Below are 20,064 nucleotides of genomic sequence, written 5' to 3' on the forward strand. Positions count from 1 at the left end.
TAGCGATGGTGAGCCTGAGACTCCAGGGGTCTTGGGGGCAAGTATAGGAGTGATAGATATATCTTTCAGGGGTGTAGATAAGGCACTTCGGTTTCTTAGGAAAGTGGAGCTGCAGGTCCTGTAGGTCACAGAGGTACGTGAATTAGTGATCACATTATCTTTGGGTATTTGATGCGTATACTTCTTTTGGAAATCAGTACCATGCATTACAAGAACTGAACCCTGGTCGAGTTTGACTGTGATGGCATTTCCAGGGTTCTTAGCCTCTCTGATGAGCATGCAGCGCTGTTGGCCAAGTGACAGAGTAACGACAGGTTTTGAGAGGTCGACCTCTGGCTCGTTGTCACTGTGCTCACCACAGGAATCACGTCCAGTTCTATACTGGTTGATCAAAAAGCAGTCAGAGGAGCAATCAATGTTGTTGGGTGTGAAGAGGTTTTCGGCCATGTTCTGATATGCTGCAATAAGGCGAGGACATTGGGAGACAGAATTAGCTTTCATTACGATTCCTGAGAACGCATAGTCTACGGGTCCAAACCATGACGAGAGTCTTGGAAGTGCAAGTGGCGCCTGAGACTGCCTGTGGATTGTGTTGTACTGTTTAAGGGTGCCAGTATTTTCGATTTCAGAGGAAAATTGGTCACACAGTTGGCTTGCAAACACATCCTGAAAGAGACTGATTCTACAACCAGAGTCAGGATTGCTAAGCACATAGCATCCGGGCGTCGTGATGGTGATAGGTTTCGTAAAGTCAATAACATTTCCATCCAGGGGAGAGGAGTTGTTTCTCGATCTCGTTGATCGAGAATTATCTTCAGTAAGAGTTCTGTCTTGCATGAAGAATAGATGGTAGGGAGCACATAATGAGATGAGAGTATAATATAATGTTTGGATTCGTTGCAGTTTGCACTACAGGCCGCGCCCACTCAGTAAAAGTCCGAAATGACCGACTTTAGGTTCAAAGAAAAGCTTCAAGTTCGTTATGTGATAGTTAGTAATGTATGTGATCCATCCTGCACAAGTGACAAGGGAATACCTACCTTACTCGGGATTATTACGACGGGTTTATTAACGACCGGTTAAAATATGGTTCGGGAAAAATATGGCGAAATTGCTCAAAACCCACCACATTTTCCCGGTCGCCATTTAACCGGTGTCCAACCTTTCAATTTTAGATTCAAAAATTTTGTCTCAGATGTAAATTTCCTTATTAGAAATAAGCAAGTTTAGAAATTTTCGCATTGCTAGTAACGTGTTGGTAGTCTAGCACTCTAGAAAATTCGTTGTTTTGAATTAGCATTAAATGTTTACGTGTATCAAATAACCATTATGACTCAATTTGTAGAAAATCTTCGAAAGAATGCATCGTTCACATTGTTTAGAATTATGAATAAATGACTGATGAAACTGATTCATGTTATTGACAGTTTTAATTAATTCAAGTTTTAATTTAACTGTTACTTTTACTTTGAGTCCTATTTCATTATGTAGAGATAGTCAATACCTGAGAAATTAAAAATTGGCCTATTTAAATCAACTTTGACAGTAAGGATATATGACAAGAATTGGGCAAAAAGGTGAATTTTTTGCAATTTTAGCCAAATGAAGTCGAAAAACCTACAACAAGTGTCCCAATAGTCTTCTTTAGTGAATATTAGACAACGATTAAAATATGAGCACCCATACCCCTTGGGAACCCTAAAAGCTGAGTCGGCGGGTTTATTAACGACCGGTGAAAATGTGGTTCGGGAAAAAATATGGCGAAATTACCCTAAACCCGCCACTTTATCCCGGTCATAATAATACCGAGTAAGGTACTCTTGATTCGATCGATCATACAAGACATGACAAAGAGCTTAAACACGCGCGCCGCATTTAAAACACGCGTGTTGCGCATTACAATGATCCAGAATTTTTTCGCGCGTGCCAATCTCATGTTTATGTAGACCTACCTCCACATTGGACTCGATAGAAAACATCATTCCTTTGTAAGGGGCCAGGAAAGCAACCAATTAATCATTGAAAGGCTCGTGAACCTTCTAGAATAACAGTCATAGACCACATACAAAATAAATACCTATAAATAACTGTCATTTCACGGTTACCTCTGTATTTATTATGATCCCAGTTATATATTATCTTGCTTGGTATGCAGTATGCGTAGTTCCGAAGCAAGCTCGACAGTAATACCTCTTATCGTATATACACACTTTAAACTCCTGCCCCTGGTTACCTGAAAATAAAACTTGAAAGTTAAAATACAAGCCCGAAAACAGAAATAGTTTCTGTAAACTTGATTTAAAATGGAAAATCTAAAACGTATTCGAAATATGGAGTCACATAAAATTTAATAAAATGAATGTCTACGAAAGGTATCAATTCGTGTAAAACAGAGGATGGAAACTTACCAATAGCCGAAGAACAAGAGAAACACTTGAACATCTGGGAAGAAAGTCCCTTTTCGTTGGTAATCGTACTGAAGTACTGCAACCTCTCTTCTGTGTCACATGATAGTGTTCCCGTCCCCTGTAAATAAATATCTCATTATAGCACGCATATTTTACAAGAAAAGTCACAGATATTTAAACACATATTTATACACATTGTTACACAGATTTTACGCTGATTAGAAGTACACGCCAGACTTGTGACCGATGACCTGATTCTGTACAGCTTGTATTTCTTGCAAGTTGCTTATCGTAAATAAGTAATATTTTGACGTCATTAGTTTTGAAATTCGACTCTGTTGCATTCCAAACAACCCAGACTCACACCGTGAAACACACATACGAATACAGCAAGATAATTATAGCTATACAAATACAAATCCACCTAGTTAAAACTAATGGTAACTAAGGAGTAAGAGTATTGTTATATACAGGGTGGCCCATGATAGTCTACCCATCCTTATCTCTTAAAATTGTTACAGGTCGCTGAGATCTTGCTAATTATTTTATTTCAGAATGGAAAAGCGCCATAACTTACGTTCTGATTAATATTTTTGCTTCAAATTTTTAGAGAATGTCAATCATAATTAGACACAACTTCGTGCTAAGTTTTGTGTGAGTCTGAGCTTGTCTGACAAAATTAGCTCCTGAGTGCGCTAGCGTTAATTTCTCACCCAGAACTGTTTACATTGGTTAATAGAAACCACCAAAAAAAATCCTGGGTAAAAAAATTAAAAAACCACCGATTTATTTATGTTTTACCAATTCTATTCACCACGATGCATCGCACATTCCATTCTCTACACTGCTGTACAGTGTACATCCTATATTTTAACTGATAAGGACTATCACAGATGATCCTTCCTGCTTGTTTATATCGTTCTGCTCACTTGCCTTAACAAATTTAAAATTATAGCTGGATGATTAGCCTACAATTTTATCGATACTGAAATCAATTGAATTGCGTTTCTCGGCAGGCACCACGAGAAGGTTCATCCATTGCCCGCCGTGTTGGCGATTAAAATCACCGTTTGTGTTGGCGATTAAAATCACCGTTTGTGTTGGCGATTAAAATCACCGTTTGTGTTGGCGATTAAAATCACCGTTTAGAGAAGGTGCTCAATGTGACCACCGCCTCGGCTCTTCAGGACGTCCATCCTCTTGGCTACTGATAAACAGGAGTTCTGGCAGTGAGTGATGGGGATGTTCCGCAAGTTGTCACGAATGACAACTTCTAAAGCAGCAAGGTTGGGGATGGGTAGACTCTCGTAGACCTTATCCTTCAACCATCCCCACAGGAAGAAGTCGCAAGGAGTGAGGTCAGGAGAGCGGGCTGGCCAGTGTTGAGCAAGTTTCTCTCCGATCGTCATGCTCCCAAACTGGTCACCAAGGTAATCAATAATGCGGTTGGGGATGTGCACTCTCGCCCCGTCCTGCATAAAGCTCATGAGAGACGGATCCAGGTCGTGGTGTGCACAGAAGTTGAAGAGTTCTGGTATGAAGAAGCTCTGCAACATCTGTAGGTAGCGATCTCCGTTCACAGTTACAGTGGCACCAGCTGCATCCTTGAAGAAGTATGGTCCGATGATTCCGTGAGAAGAGATCGCACACCAGACGTTCAGCTTTGGAGAGTTCTGAGTAGGTCTCTGCTGCACGCAGTCAGGTCTCTGGCTGCCCCAGTGTATTGCGTTGTGGCTGTTGACGGAACCGTGGAGGCAGAACTTGGCTTCGTCGGTCCACCAGATGTTTCCGATAAAGTCCTCGTTTGTGGAATCTTTCAGAAGCAACCAGTCAGCAAAGCGTACTCTAACTGGTGGATCCTGAAGCTGCAGAGTGTGGTGAACTGTCCAGCGATAAGGGTACAGTTTCAGTTCAGTCCTCAGAATGCGTTGCAAAGTCGTCCTAGGTATGCCAAGATTGGCCGAACGTCTTCTGGTCGATTGCCTGGGGTGGTCTGCCACAGATCCTACTACAGCCACAGTGTTCTCAAAGGTCACTCCCGTAGATGGTGGACCAGATGCATCCTTTTGTCGGTTGGTGACAACTCCATGTTCTGTAAATTTCTTCTTAAGGTTGTAGACTGCTTTCCTAGTAGGGGGAGTGATTCCAGGGAATTTCGCTATGAACAGTTGGATAAGAGCTGCGAAGGGGGTATCCTTGGATTCAGAAACAATAAATATCCGTTGCTGGAGAGTTAGTAGAGGCATGATGAGATGATCGTTAATGGTTAATAAATTGTTGCGACTTTTAAGGAGGAAATCTATCCCTGCTATCGTAAAATTCCCATGAGAATTCATAAGATTATGGATTATCGACCGGAAATCTACGTTATCGTTTGTTTTCTTTTCAAGTTTATTTACTCATCTCATGGGAATCGGCTGACCTGCTGTAAACCTATTTCAAACCACCGTTTGTAAAATCGATAAAATTGTAGGCTAATCATCCAGCTATAATTTTAAATTTGTTAAGGCAAGTGAGCAGAACGATATAAACAAGCAGGAAGGATCATCTGTGATAGTCCTTATCTGCAGTTAAAATATAGGATGTACACTGTACAGCAGTGTAGAGAATGGAATGTGCGATGCATCGTGGTGAATAGAATTGGTAAAACATAAATAAATCGGTGGTTTTTTAATTTTTTTACCCAGGATTTTTTTTGGTGGTTTCTATTAACCAATGTAAACAGTTCTGGGTGAGAAATTCAAGCTAGCTCGCTCAGGGGCTTAATTGGTCAAATAAGCTCAGTGAAGCTCTCAATCACACAAAATTTGCCACAAAGGTTCATCTACTTGTTATTAACATTCTGTGAAATTTAGAAGAAAAAATATTTATCAGAACATAAGTTATGCCACTTTTTGTTTTTAAAATAATTAGCAAGATCTCAGCGACCTGTAACAATTTTAAGAGATAAGGATGGGTAGACTATCATGGGCCACCCTGTATGTATACTATGTATATTATATTGTTGTAAGTATCTACCTCTTCTTCAGGCAGATAGCTAAGATCAGAGATACTAGAGATTCTAAGATCTGACTGAGAGTTCTGCCATCTGATTACTGGGTTTTCAGAGAAAATAGACTCTGAGATGCTGACCCGGCCTGGACATGACGAGATGGAAGACCTTTTCTCCTGCTGGAAATTAATGGATGAATTATAAGTCTTGAGGGGTGATATGAACTTTAAAACTCGTTCAGTCAACAAATACAAAAACAGCTTGTTCAATGTACAGTCGCTGCACCTATCATAAAAAACTTTAACAAAGAAAGTTGGGATATTAAAGAAAACTAACTGGTATGTCGGTGTAACTGGAAGTTCGAGAAGAATCTAAATCATCCTCCAAATCATCTTCACAAGACACAGATAATCTGTTACCGGAACTGTACCTCCTGTTAAAACCAGACTGACAGTCCTCTTCTATCTCCTGCAGGTTAATTAATTAATTAAAATCAAGATAATTAATTAATTATTAGGATGATTAATTAATTATAAGGACAATTCATTTATCTATTACTCTCTATTTGTAAATCTACAGTGAAATTCACTCGACTGCATAGCTAAATTTTGGAGATTTTCGACACTCATTGCTCAAATTTATTTTCACTGGCGAAAGTGTAACAAGAAATGCGGCCGCTTTTCTTTTGTGGATGGCCGCTCAATTTCCCGATCAGTGATGGCGTATTTATCATATTCCATACAATCTGGGGACGGCCCAGTCTTTACTGTTTATATAAACATGCAAATATGGCGAAGTGACATGCCGACTGCCGAGCGCCGCCCAGTTAATATAATTCTATATTGAATTTGAAAATCGTGTATACTTCTATGTAACCATATGTTTATTGTTTATGCAACCTGACACGGATCTGTGCAAAATAGTAATACTAACTCAAAATAATAATAATATGCTATCAATTAGTGCCTAGTGGGATACGTACATGATGAAATTAATAATGTACTTGGTTGGTTCAGCGCCGCGCGCCAACAATTATATAATTCAGATTGTCACGCAAAATAACTTTGCGCAGGTAGTCACGTGGGCGATAACAGTGCTCGCAGGCACGTACGGTCGCACACTCGCACGGTCGCAAAGCTACCATATTTAAAAAAAACCTCGATCGCTAACCCTTGTCCTTGACTCTTTTGTGCCTTCGGCACTTTGAGTCATGGATCGGGAAAAAATAATTTGCAGATATATAATATTATGAAGGAGTATGTCAAACCTCGTTATCATTGAAACAAGTGTCGTCCTGACACTCCTCGTTCCTCCAGTGATTTAAGACAACAGTATTGCACACGAAGTTAAGCTCGTGTTTGTCAAGAGACTGAAAAGGAAATATGATTAGCAATTAAACACGCTAATTATAATTACAACATGTAGTCATGGCAAGCTGCCAGGATTAATGAGAATTGTACATTGTACATCCATTATCTAGCTACCTTTACAGGTATTATATATTTAAATTTTCATTGAAGAATTCTAAGAAATAGCTAAGTCCGTATTTAAAATAGTGTGGTGAGTAGATGGAGTGAGATTGTTTTTTCCTAGTGGGCTTTAAAAAGAATGGAAAATATCAATGTGATCACAGTGTTCTAATTTTAGATGAGGAGTACATTTTACCATTCAGTATAATAATATATGTATTATAAAGATGACAATGTATCGTGCTGATAAGAGTTAGGAGTCCGAATATCCTAGAATAAAGTGTGTACTTCTTGACCTGACTAGAAAATTCACTTTAAATTCAAGTCTTCTAGACCAAGGTGGTTGACAACAGATTAGGGTTCAATATATTTAGTAACTTGAAACGTAAATTTAATCCTTATTTTTATTCTGCTTAGTATAATAAATTCTAGTAATGTGCCATCAATAAAGTCTAAATTATGCAGGCCATTTGAAAAACTGTTATAAAATCAGGACTATGTATACGCAGTAGACAGTTTTTGGGAGTTCCAAATAATTTTTGATTATTCTGATTTTTTGGGACAAATGATACTGCACTGTTATACGCAGTAAAGCTATCTTTTACCTAGCTATTAAACGAGCTAAAACCTAAGAGATTGTGCCAACTCTAATAACTTGACGTGATTTAATTTACATCTTTGTTACATTTGACACTTGACATTAATTATCCAATCACTATAGATAATGACATTATATTATGTTAAATAACTATCTTACAAACAAGACTGTATGTATTATGTAATGTGTGTGAATATAGGATGGCTCTGGAGAGGAAGTGGCGAGAGCGTTGTAATTATCTAATTATCGACCTATTAACCAATTACCACTCAGTTGGTCGGATTAGCTAGCTCACTGTGGTAAGGTTTATCAGCTTTAACACAGTGTTCTATAATTAGCAGTTTGATACGGGTATTTCAGCTTTATTTTGATCTGGATGTTCGTTGTTCAGTATAATTTTTCCACAGTTCCAAAATTAACATCTAATCTTGAAGTTTCCGGGCTTTTCTAAAGCTAGCGGTTTCCTTTGTCGAAAAAGAAACATGTGATCATATTATAACATAATAAAAGATTCTGAACTTTTTAATCAGTTAAAAACTTCGAGAATAATATTTTTAAAAAGAATTAAAACTTTGACACAAAACTCACATTAAGCTGGTTAAGTTTTTTGAAAAAGTAAGTAACGGATTCAGAGAAGCTGTGAACCATTTACCAAGATGAACATGCTGAGAGAGTGTGTTGTTAATTTGCTGTTAATTTTAAATTAACAACCTTTTTAGAGGCTGATAGACCATTAAGATCCCTTCAATCTGACCAATATATACATTATACGTCATCATAATATATAAATTGATAAACATGCTAGCTTAAAGCACCACGAGATGTTGGAGTAGCTCTGACGTTTAAGAAATATTTAATACGAATTATCCACAACTGAGAACCATCGAAGAAGTAGTAACCATTGAATCTAAAAGGTTATTGAAACTGTTAAAAGTGCAATCTATGATCCATCTATCTACCGCCCAATTGATCAACTGATGACATTAAAGTTAAGTATACTTGTACAGAATATAAACTGATACCAGAAGAGCAGTTTAACTGTATTCGAAATGAGTTTCAAATTTTTGCAGCTCATAAAAAATGTGCCAAAAAATGATGTCAAGTACTCGTCAAGTACTTGTTCCATATAAAGTTAAACAACATTGAAAACAGTATCAAGAAATACTTAGAACTGGCGCTTAAAGTGGGTTGATCTTTAAGAGGGTACGGTCTATGGAAGTGTTCCTATTGTTGACACTTGGCAGTTGGCAGTTGTTGCCTCTCAGGAATTTTCTAGATCATCTTTTGTTTATTAGCTAAGGTGGAGTACGTTCTTAGAGCACATGTATATTATTAGTGTAAGACTGCTGTCCCCCTCAGTTCCCCTCAGCAATTAGTCAACAAGGACACGTACAATAATAGGGGTATCCAATAAATCTAGTCTGTTAATGTTAACTCATGAACATTTACAGATTAAGCTTTTCGAACAAAGGGAACAACAAAGCTATAACCCCGCTATAACATTTTCAAGCTTTGCTAACAAGTGTTACACTCGGATCACATCACCTATTAAACAGTCACTGTTACCATAGTTACACTACCAATTAAACAGTCACTGATTGCATGACGTGATCTAGAGGGGCTCTTAATGGCCGGTCACCAGAGAATTAGTCGCTTGATCACTGATCAGCCGGTGATTGGCCACGTGTAAAAATATACGTGTATCGCCTCCAACTCTATAGTCTATAGCAACGTGTATAACGAGGAAGAGTGAGCTAGCACGGATAAACAGGCCATAATGTATTACGTTCATCAAGAGAGCTGTAAACAGGGAAAGAGAGCTGTAAACAGGGAAACATACCCTGTACCAGAACATTTAGACAGTAAAACTCTTTCATCCCAGTTAAGCGGGTTCTTTCCGGAAAGTTTCCCTATCAACGGTTTAGCAGTTGACCAGTTACTTTGCACGTGTCTTTTTTAATTGTTTTTGCCGCCGCTCTTTTCTGACGCCGTTTAAAAAATCTTTAATTATCCCTCTTGTTTGCTCATTTTCTCAGTTAATTATCCCATTAAATTGAAAAATAAGATAACCGTGCGGTGTTGGTGTAACGTTTAAAATTAATGTAATAGGCAAAATTACCGATCTTATTTGTTGACCGGATGATCTGCTTCTTAACAAGCTAATGATCCTAATTTTAGTCTTATTTAAACAGTAATTCCTAATTACCAAACTGCACTGTCATCATATTCAGCAGTGATTGTTCTACTGTTTTTAGATGTGTGGTTTCTGTCATTTTCATCTTAATATTGTAAGTTCAAAACATTTCAGAGCTTTTTAATTTTAAACATACAGTAATAAAATGACTTGATTTTAATTAGATTAATGATATTTGATAAGGTTAACCAATGATGATTATGCACTTCTTACACAACATCTGAGTCAAGGGGGGTACCACATGTACCTCTATTAAAAGTAGGTATCGAGCAGTCAGAGTGACTAAAATATCCACTACTTGAAACACGAACTAAACACGAACTAACTAAACCACCTTGGACAATGGACATACTCAACAGTTCGCTTTATGATTACTATGGCAAAATCCAAGAAGCTGGACAATGCGGAATTCCACACTAGTAAGCTATATTTATGCGGATAAATATTGTTGTGGAATTCCATGGAATTCCAATATCTCAGTAGAATTCCACCGAAGTGAATTTTACCTGAATTGAATTCCACTGTTGGATTCCACAAATCTGTGTCGGGAATTTTGGAGTCTGTCATAATTGTTAATTAAAAGCTGTCCGCAAAATATGACATAATTATAATTTATGACTGTTTCTAATCCTCTTTCAGAATGGTATGTATATCAACCAGTTCAGTTGGCAGTTGCTGTAATTGGAAAGCAGCAATCGCTTAAATATGAGATAATATCTAATTAAACAATTTTCAGCTTATTTAGTTTCTTAAATTTTCCACTTTTTAAGGCTTCCTGTTAGTTCTACGACGTTTTTGTATTGTTTTGTAATTTGCCGGGGGCTACAGCTCCCGGATATCGCCGGACCCAATTCACTTCGCTTGCTGAGTGCTCCTTCCTAAATAATAATCCTGGTTACTTTTTAATCTGGCTCTCAATTACTAATTTTAACAGTCTTATTCTTATTATTTTGAGGTTTTGTAGTAGTAGTAGTAGTGGTAGTTTGCAATAATCTAATTACAGGATAGTTAATGCTTCAATTATTTGGTACCATTCTAAATTTACCTTGTTTCATACGAATTTCACAAATTATTTCTCATTGCCCTGTCCTCTAGGATCATGAGCACGCTCACTGTCTCCGTCCTGATACTGGTACTGACAATGGTACTGACAGTACCTGCCACAGGAGAAACTGAGATAGGAGACGGGGAGAAAACAAAAGCTTGGATAACACTAGGGGTGACGAGCAAAGCTACCACGGAACAACCTACTCCAACAATAAGCATGGTTGAGAAAGTAGCGGACCCGGAGGAGGATCTGCCACGTGGTGACAACTCTCAGAAGACAAAACCCGACACTGACTACACTGTTGATACGGAGAAAGGGAGTGGAGGAATGAGGGTTGTAATCGCAACTGCATACTTTGTCATGGTTACTGGATTGGTGCTTTGATGAGTACTCAAAGTTGTGCAAATTTATAAAGAGGGCGGACGAAACCGTATAATGTTAAACTGATAGGCAAGGTGAATGACTATTATAGGATATAGGTATTGAATAGTTAGACAAAATCGAAAGCTCCTGACAGCACTAACAAGCTAAAAGACAGTTATTAATAACTTGATACGTGTTGTGAAGATGCAGAATTGCAGAAGTTGAGATTTACAGACAGTTTTACTCAAAGTTCAATTTTACTATTAGTCAACTTCACGTGATGCTGCAATGATTATTTTGGAGCGATAATTCGTCATTTCTTGCAATGTGATTTTACTGATTTTACTGTTTTTATGGAAAGTTTTCGAGTAAAAAAGGATCGTGCCAGCCAGTATAAATTGTTAATTTACAGTATTTTGTTTAAAACAGTGAATATTTATCATTTTGTAGATATGAAGGTAAAACTTTCAATATTGAAAATATTTTTGTAATGATCCACCTTATTTTACAGCCTCAATAAACGCAGATTTTCCGCGCTCTGATTTACTGCGCCCCTATTTACCACGCCCTGATTTTCTGCACCTGATTGTGTTGATTCTAAGGACAATATACATTTATATTGTATTCTTTATATCTGGATTATGGAATATGGTGAGGAAGTGAACCATATTGTCTTTCTGGTTATCGATTGCAATTTGCAATTGGTCAATGCTTGGGGGGGGGGGGGGGGGGGGGGCAACCATATTAAAGTATATTAAAATGTAGGATTTTTCCCGATTTTGACCCGGGGATATATACTTTAATATACTTTAATATACCTACAATATACTTTAATATATCCCTATCTCCTTGGAGGCCTACATCAAAAATTGTTGCCCAAAATAAGCTTGAAATGCAATTCTTAATCGATTCCAAAAAGATCTTGAAAAAATATTGAAAACTGATGGAGTTATTTCAATTTTAATGAAGTCATTTTGGCTAGTATTCCGAACCGAGATATTATGTGCAATTTTCCCAATTTTGTTCATGGAGGTCTTTTTACTTAGTATCCACTATATTCAACAAACACTGAGTTATATCTTTCACATAGAGTTAGTCTCATTAAAAAATATTGAAATTTTATCGAATTTGGGCAAAAGCGAATTTGGGCAAAAGCGTATGCCCAAATATGGGCATATTTTTTAAAGCTCATAGCTCAGCCAATTTTTGACCAATCTGGATGGAAATTCATGTACTAGTCCAAAAACAGGCTTATCTTGCGAATCTGAGTGAAAAATATAGTTCATCATGTAAATCTTAACGAAGAATATAAATCTTCTAATTGTAGGTATATTAAAGTATATTAAAATGTAGGATTTTTTCCGATTTTGACCCGGGGATATACTTTAATATACTTTAATATGGATGCCCCCCCCCCCCCCCCATGCTTTGATTTGATTGGTTAATCGCTGTCACGTGTTAGGACTGACTTTGTCACGTGTTAGGACTGACTTTGTCACGTGTTAGGACTGACTTTGAAGCTATAAGTGTATAAAGTCTATCATATTCCAATCGATACGTCGCGCTGATCAAGAATATTTCTGAGTATTAACAATAGATTTATGAGTATAAACAAACAACGTTACAAATATCAAATATAGAAAGAATTTACGATCAAAACAAAGCAATGACCTGTAGCTGTGACACTGACTAGGCTAAGTCTTTTTATATTACATCATATTTCAAGATCACGTTTTCCTGACATTTTTTCCTAACATTTGTTAAGCAACTGATGTGGGATAAGAAAGGATTTCACCAACTCGTGATAAATATATTCCAATTATAAGGTTCACGGCGCGGCACCTAACGACCAAAGCACCAATACTGAAACAATAGATCGAGATAGATTATAGATTGAGGGCAAACGGTAAAACATTGCATCATGAGGCAACATATAATACTTTTCTAAAACAATAGATATAATAAGATAGATAGTGCTTCAATAAATCCCGATTTTCCGCAGAAGATGCGATTCTGGGTATTGATTTGTCAATAGTTTTATTTGATCGGTTAATCGCTGCCACGCGTCAAAAAGAGAAGCTTTCCCCTCTCCAACAGTATTTAGATTAATACACTTCAAGCCAATTCATATTCACTCTGGAGTACATGGTAGAGTTACCCTTCTTTGATCCCATAATTGAAGATGAAGTTCATGTGCTTAGAACCTGCCCCCTCTACCAAGACAACAGGGACCGCCTTAGCCCTGAAGCTAAAACTATCCTCTTCGAGGTTATATTCACTCATATTCACTCAACCAAAGCTTTTAAAAGAGATTGCTAAATTTTTAGTTGATATAGATGCACTTCGTTTCCCGAGAGACTTAGCTTAAATTATAATATTTCTTTCTTTACGGTTTTCATATCTTATTTCTATGTTATGATTTCATTCTTGTATTGTCAAGCCAGGAGTGTTAGGGCTTCTCTTTACCAATTAACGTTTAATTCGTTTAATCCGTTTAATCCGTTTATTGTACCTTCGTGACGGGGATAATGAGAATCAATATAATTCGAATATCCAAATTATTGTAAGATGAAAAGACTATAAGCCACTACCAGCTAATTCACATATAAATGCGGTGCGTGCGGAATCGCACTGTTGACCTTATCCTGCTCTTTTTCGCACCATCAGCCGTTATTCGTTCTATCAGATTTGTGTAGTTGGTATCGCTGTGCAGTGTGCACAATGAGATAAGATCAACATGCCCGTAACTATGGTAAGGGTCAAACGTTTTTCATGACCTACGCGTAAACATCGGAAAGTAGAACTACTACTACTAAAAATCAGGAAAAACATATTATTAGGTATATATGATTAGGTTTATAGAATAGAAATTTTTCTTCCTAAAAATATTACCAGAAAGTTCATTATTATTATCATCAGATGGCACGTTGATAATCTAATGACTTTTAATACTATCGAAATTTGATTTTTTTTAAATAAAAGAGGGTGAATCTTGGAAAATGAATAACTCATCAAGCTAAGCTGGAACGTAATCCATGGCCATCAACAGATTGAAGTTGAGTCACTTTAGTTTAGTCACAATTAGATATATCTAATTGTGACTAAACTAAAGTGACTTAACTTCAATCAAATTGATAAACCTTCTATGATGGTGGTTCTAGATTTACGCTGTGCTGATCAAGAATATTTCTGAGTATTAACAATAGATTTATGAGTATAAACAAACAACGTTACAAATATCAAATATAGAAAGAATTTACGATCAAAACAAAGCAGTGACCTGTTATAGCTGTGACTAAGCTAAGTCTTTTCCTGACATATTTTCTTAACACTTGTTAAGTAACTGATGGGGGATAAGAAAGGATTAAACGCCGACGCGTAATAAATATAGCCCAATTATAAGGTTCACGGCGCCTAACGACCGAAGGATCAATATAAATAGGTACTGAACCTATAAATAGACCCAATAACGATCACCCGAGTCTCGGGTGGCCCGAGTTTTGGCGGGTAAACACATTGTTAGCACGGTTAGAATAACGGGAACTGGTACTTCTAGTGCCGCTTTGGCGCTAGATTTTATAAAACCTTTTAGTTCCACTAACTAACCACTCTACAGTCTACATAGAGTTACCCTAACTTAGTCACTACACGATTAATCCACTCAAAAAGCAGTGCAAACACATCATGACAATAGATTATTAATTTCAAATAATACTGTCACTGATAGTGCTAAACAGAATAGAGAGAGCTGTGGACAACTTCACCGGACCGTTCCAAGCTGCCTACAAAGCTGGCAGGAGCTGTGCCGACCTAGTTTGGGCACAGAGCATGCTCATATCTGTAGTAATGAAGAAGAAGTTTGAATGGAACAAAGTGAGTATCGACATGTCAGCTGCCTTCAATACCATCCGCAGAGGTACAACAATCAGACTACTAGAAGCTGCAGGATGCTCCAGAGACGACCTGAGGCTTGTACAATACCTCATGGCTAACACCACTCTAGTAGTCAGAGTGTGTTCTACTGACTCAGAGATGTTCTCTTTCAACATAGGAGCCTCCCAAGGAGACAGCACAGCTGGTAAATTGTTTACCCTCAATCTAGCTGGAGCTGTAGTGCACATAAGAGCAGTCCTCCCCTCAAGACCCAACCCTCCGATAGCCGATAACCACATGCCTCTTGAGTCCGGCTATTCAGACGATGTAGAGGAGATTGGTGAAGATATGGAGGAGTTACAGGATATCTTTCAGATCTCCAAGAATATTCTCAGTGAATGGAGTCTCTTTGTCAATGACACAAAGACAAAGTTTACCAGAGTGTATTTGGAAGAAGTTGGTGCCTGTGACGAGTGGGGTAATGAACTAAGAGGAAAAGAGGAGTGGAGAAACGAGACGCTTCTTGGTACTAAGCTTGGATCAGAGCAGGATGTTACTAATAGAATAAATAAAGCTAACTCTGCCTTCTGGTCATTTGACAAGCTGTGGTGCCAGGGATCAGAGAGGAGTCAGATAACTGAGAAGAGAAAGATCAAACTCTACGACTCACTAGTAGTATCAGTACTCCTGTACAACTGCTGCTGCTGGGCCGTACCTCAGCATGTTCTAGAGTCTGTAGATGTTGTTCAGAGGAAGCACCTCAAGCGCATCCTACACATCTATTGGCCTAGCTCAATATCTAACAAGGCCCTCTACGCTCGTACTCAGACCAGGCCCCTTTCCGAGAGAGTGGAAAAGGCACGGTGGACAATGCTAGGTCATGTTCTACGCAGTGACAACGACACGCCTGCCTACCAGTCTCTGTTATTTGCTACACTAGGATGTCAAACACTAAAGGGACGAGTGGGTAGACACAGGACTAATTTGTATGATATTATTGTAAAAAAGGACCTATTTAAGAGACAAATTTATTTGAAAAATGAAGATGATTTTACCAACTTAGTGAACTTAGCAAGAGATAGAGTAGGATGGAGGAGTTTATTTACTTTGAGACATATTGAACGAATGAGTCTTCGTAAGCGTAAATAGGCCAGCACTTTGCTGAGCCTCTTTAGGTGCTCTTTTGTTTATAGATGTTATTATATATATATATATTCAAATAATAACAATAAAACTAATTCCCTATGTCAATCAAAGCAACAGAAATGAATTGCAATATTCCCAAACACAATCCCTGAAACAAACACTGAACCAAATCTCCAGAACTGAAATTCAAAACAAGAGAACGGAGTAGCGTAGCGTAATGACAACAACAGAGAGCAGAGATCCTGTATTCTCTCTCTCTCTCTCTCTCTCTCTCTGAACGACGATAGTGTCACCTATATTATACGGTAGGAATAATGAGCATGCCATATAAGGGATTATCACCTTCATCAGGTCCTGATAAATTATCTCATACAGGTCAGCGAGACCAGACAGAGTGGAATATTTGGGGAAAGAAAGGATGTTTTGTTATCATGCTGCTGTGAGCGGGCATAATTGATATCATTTTGGCACGAATCATAAGTGGAGGAATCGTTCAACGATAGGAGATACTATCGCAATTAGACAAGCGAACGAACACATGGATATTATATATGCTCACTTAAATCACGTACTGCAGCCAATGAGTGGTCTTCATTTCACTACCAGGTCAGGAGCAAGGGGTGTTTAAGAGATTAATTATAAAGAGTAATTAATAATTATAGAGAGAGGGAGAGAGAGAGAGAGAGAGAGAGAGAGAGAGAGAGAGAGAGAGAGAGAGAGAGAGAGAGAGAGAGAGAGAGAGAGAGAGAGAGAGAGAGAGAGAGAGAGAGAGAGAGAGAGAGAGGGAGAGAGAGAGAGAGAGAGAGAGAGAGAGAGAGAGAGAGAGAGAGAGAGAGAGAGAGAGAGAGAGAGAGAGAGAGATAGAGAGAGATAGAGAGAGAGAGAGAGAGAGAGAGAGAGAGAGAGAGAGAGAGAGAGAGAGAGAGAGAGAGAGAGAGAGAGAGAGAGAGAGAGAGAGAGAGAGAGAGAGAGAGAGAGAGAGAGAGAGAGAGAGAGAGAGAGAGAGAGAGAGAGAGAGAGAGAGAGAGAGAGAGAGAGAGAGAGAGAGAGAGAGAGAGAGATAGAGAGAGAGAGAGAGAGAGATAGAGAGAGAGAGAGAGAGAGAGAGAGAGAGATAGAGAGAGAGAGAGAGAGAGAGAGAGAGTTGCACTATTACTACAGGGACGAGACGGAGGTTACCTCACTAATATACACTGAGTCACATGAGAGTAATGAACATTGAGCAACTGTACTAATCTACAACATGGTGGTTTAGTAGCACAATATATTAGTATAATAATACTACATTACTACAACGTAATGTAGTAATGTTACGATATATAAAGCGATTATACCCCTCATGCGAGAATAATTATAAGCACGTGATATTTAGGTCGGTACTAGCACTACCACTTTCATGACATTGCGAAGAGCTCCGTATTACAAAAAACATTATTACAAAGCACAGAGGGCACTGTAAGGATTAGGCTGTACATTATTAAAAGAGATATCGTAACAAAACAGTCAACAGATCTGGCCGAATGCCAAACCGTAGTCATGGGAGTCATGGGATAAGACTAAATACTATAACACAAAACAACGATATATATCCCAATTTTTAGCGTGGCGGGAAAAGTAACGGAGTGTAAATTCTTTTACTCAACCAATATCTTAACTAAGGACAAGGTAAGTCTAACAATATGTAATATGTATTGATTCGTCCATTGTTAATGGCCGCCCAACAACAATCAGCACTCTGTTAATACTCTCAGTGTGGCCCGAGTATTGGCGGGTAAACACATTAATAGCACGGTTAGAATAACGGGAACTGGTACTTCTAGTGCCGCTTTGGCGCTAGATTTTATAAAACCTTTTAGTTCCACCAACTAACCACTCTACAGTCTACATAGAGTTACCCTAATTTAGTTAATACTGAGACACGATTAACCAACTCAAAAAGCAGTGTGAACACATCATGACATCTCATGGCACTAGCTCATGAGACTGATTGCTTTACAAATTGTGGTTGATCATATGTCTGGTACATAATATTATCATGGTCCTCATCTACCACTCACCTCTCTACACTCTACACTCTACACTCTACACTCTACACTCTACACTCTACACTCTCTACAGGTGTGATGTAACTTTAATAAGCTGTGAACATGAGTACACTAAATAGATGGTAAGAGATGAGATGAGATGTGTGTGGAGGACTGTAATTAGAGGAGGAGAGTATTTAATTAAACACACCTTCAGTAAGTTAGAAGCAGAGACCACGTTTTCTTCAACAGAGATGAACGCGTCACCTTTGTAGTATTGTTTTACTCCATCATCTGAAGTAACAGGTGTAAGAGCAGCTCTTTAAACTACCTCCTCGTATTACTTTCTTATTGTGCATATAAAATGGTGTCGTTATCATTATCGAAAATAAAGCTGGAATGTTTTTTAAAAAAAGGGACAAGTATAGCAACAACTAACCTTGACTGAGAAGCTTAAGCGCACTGCAGATAGCGCCATCATTAAGCGTGACACGCACCCACGCTCTCACAAACCCCGCGTGTGAGGAGAGGTTCTCCATGTTTTCCAGAACTGTAATGTTTACTAGTCGGAGTGAGATAATAGATAAAGTTAGAGTGGGGTTATTTAAACAGTCACAGCTGCTATGTAATAATAATTATTCAAAATTCAGATAATTTTACATATCAAAGAAAATGTTTGTAGTACATAGAGATTATGTTCCAGAGTTAACTCATAAAATAAATTAAATACTAACTCACACTCATTTTGAGAATGATGAGAGACAGTTTTTAACAAACTCCACAGTTTTTCTCTCTCACAGGTCAGGCCATGAAGCAGCAGGTCCTCCAACACGCAACACAGAGAATCATCATATGGCTGAAGTACACAGTTTCAGAGAATTGTCATAGATATAATATGCATTTAATAAAATCACCATCTTTAAATTTTATTTGCAGCTTCATTACATTTTATGATAAATGTATTATATTTAGTAGGTCAAGTAAAGTATTTCTGGTAAAGCATTCTGCTGTTAACTGACGTAAGGGCTTCAGTGTTGTGCCATTTTACATTTCCGATGAAATATCGTCCTATCTATTAACTACATATTTGCTGTGGACAGCTACAAATTGTTAATTGTTGATATGTCAGACTACCTGGTTAGTCTCAAGAGCGATGTATAGTGAGTCACACACAGTTTTCAAGTCTGAGAGTATTTCCTTGGTCATGCAGCAAAACCATTAGTCCATAACGCAATTGCTGCAAAAGATATGGATGATTTTTATGGTTTGAAAAGCAACATTTTTTGAGTTTCGAATTGGTTTTGGGGTAGAAATGTTATTCAAAGTTTATTGAATTCTGATTAAAATATTATCTTGATACTGATAAAATGTATGCACAGGACCACTAGAGAGAAGAATAAACAAAAAAACATTGTCAGTTGCAGTTTAAATTGTAGTAAACAAATAATAGTTAAAATTAAATTTGAGCAGCGAATTAAAATTAAATTAAAAATTAAAAACGGCAGTTAATTCATGATTAATTGAATGAAACCCCTATATAATATATATTTTGTGAAGAATGAAAGGGTTTGTGCTTTTCTTGGAAAATGTTTGATACTTAGATTAGTGGTATTAACAATACGTTTCCGGAACTCAGCGGAACTTAAGCCCAATCATTCACCCATCAACAAAAATTAAAATAACAAGTTATCATCAAATAATTCTTTGTATAATTCGGTTTTATATGAATTGATCACTAATTTCAAATCACAGAATAGCTATTCAATATAATACAAGGTGCAGTGTGAGTCTGTTGGTGTTTGAATAATGAATCTTTTCTAGTAGCAGAATATGAGCATCTAGAGCATTTATATGGTCTTTCTCCTGTATGAGTACGCTGATGAACAATCAAGTGTCCTTTTCGCTTCGCACAGTAAGAACAATCAGGACAACTATATGGTTTGTCACTA

The 20,064-nt window shown here is 37.7% G+C and overlaps 1 protein-coding gene across 3 annotated transcripts in view; it reads right to left on the bottom strand.

The window, feature by feature from the left end:
- Positions 1-20,064, bottom strand: part of LOC134813318 (uncharacterized) — a 102,019-nt gene that overhangs the window by 21,003 nt on the left and 60,952 nt on the right. The window contains exons 2-10 of one of the 3 annotated variants that reach the window (XM_063821013.1): positions 19,250-19,352; positions 18,854-18,971; positions 18,555-18,665; positions 18,327-18,409; positions 6,668-6,769; positions 5,737-5,868; positions 5,427-5,579; positions 2,409-2,526; positions 2,106-2,233 (exon numbers count right to left, since the gene is read on the bottom strand). In XM_063821013.1, coding sequence (XP_063677083.1) covers positions 2,136-2,233; positions 2,409-2,526; positions 5,427-5,579; positions 5,737-5,868; positions 6,668-6,769; positions 18,327-18,409; positions 18,555-18,665; positions 18,854-18,971; positions 19,250-19,321 — 987 coding nt within the window. In that variant the 5' untranslated portion in view covers positions 19,322-19,352 and the 3' untranslated portion in view covers positions 2,106-2,135. Of the gene's footprint in view, positions 1-2,105; positions 2,234-2,408; positions 2,527-5,426; positions 5,580-5,736; positions 5,869-6,667; positions 6,770-18,326; positions 18,410-18,554; positions 18,678-18,853; positions 19,033-19,163; positions 19,360-20,064 lie in introns of those variants that run through there. The other 2 variants (XM_063821011.1, XM_063821014.1) reach the window with 2 other exon arrangements.

This window comes from Bolinopsis microptera, chromosome 3 (genome assembly GCF_026151205.1).
Source record: "Bolinopsis microptera isolate Bmic1 chromosome 3, MBARI_Bmic_1.0, whole genome shotgun sequence".
NCBI classification, from domain to species: Eukaryota; Metazoa; Ctenophora; class Tentaculata; order Lobata; family Bolinopsidae; genus Bolinopsis; species Bolinopsis microptera.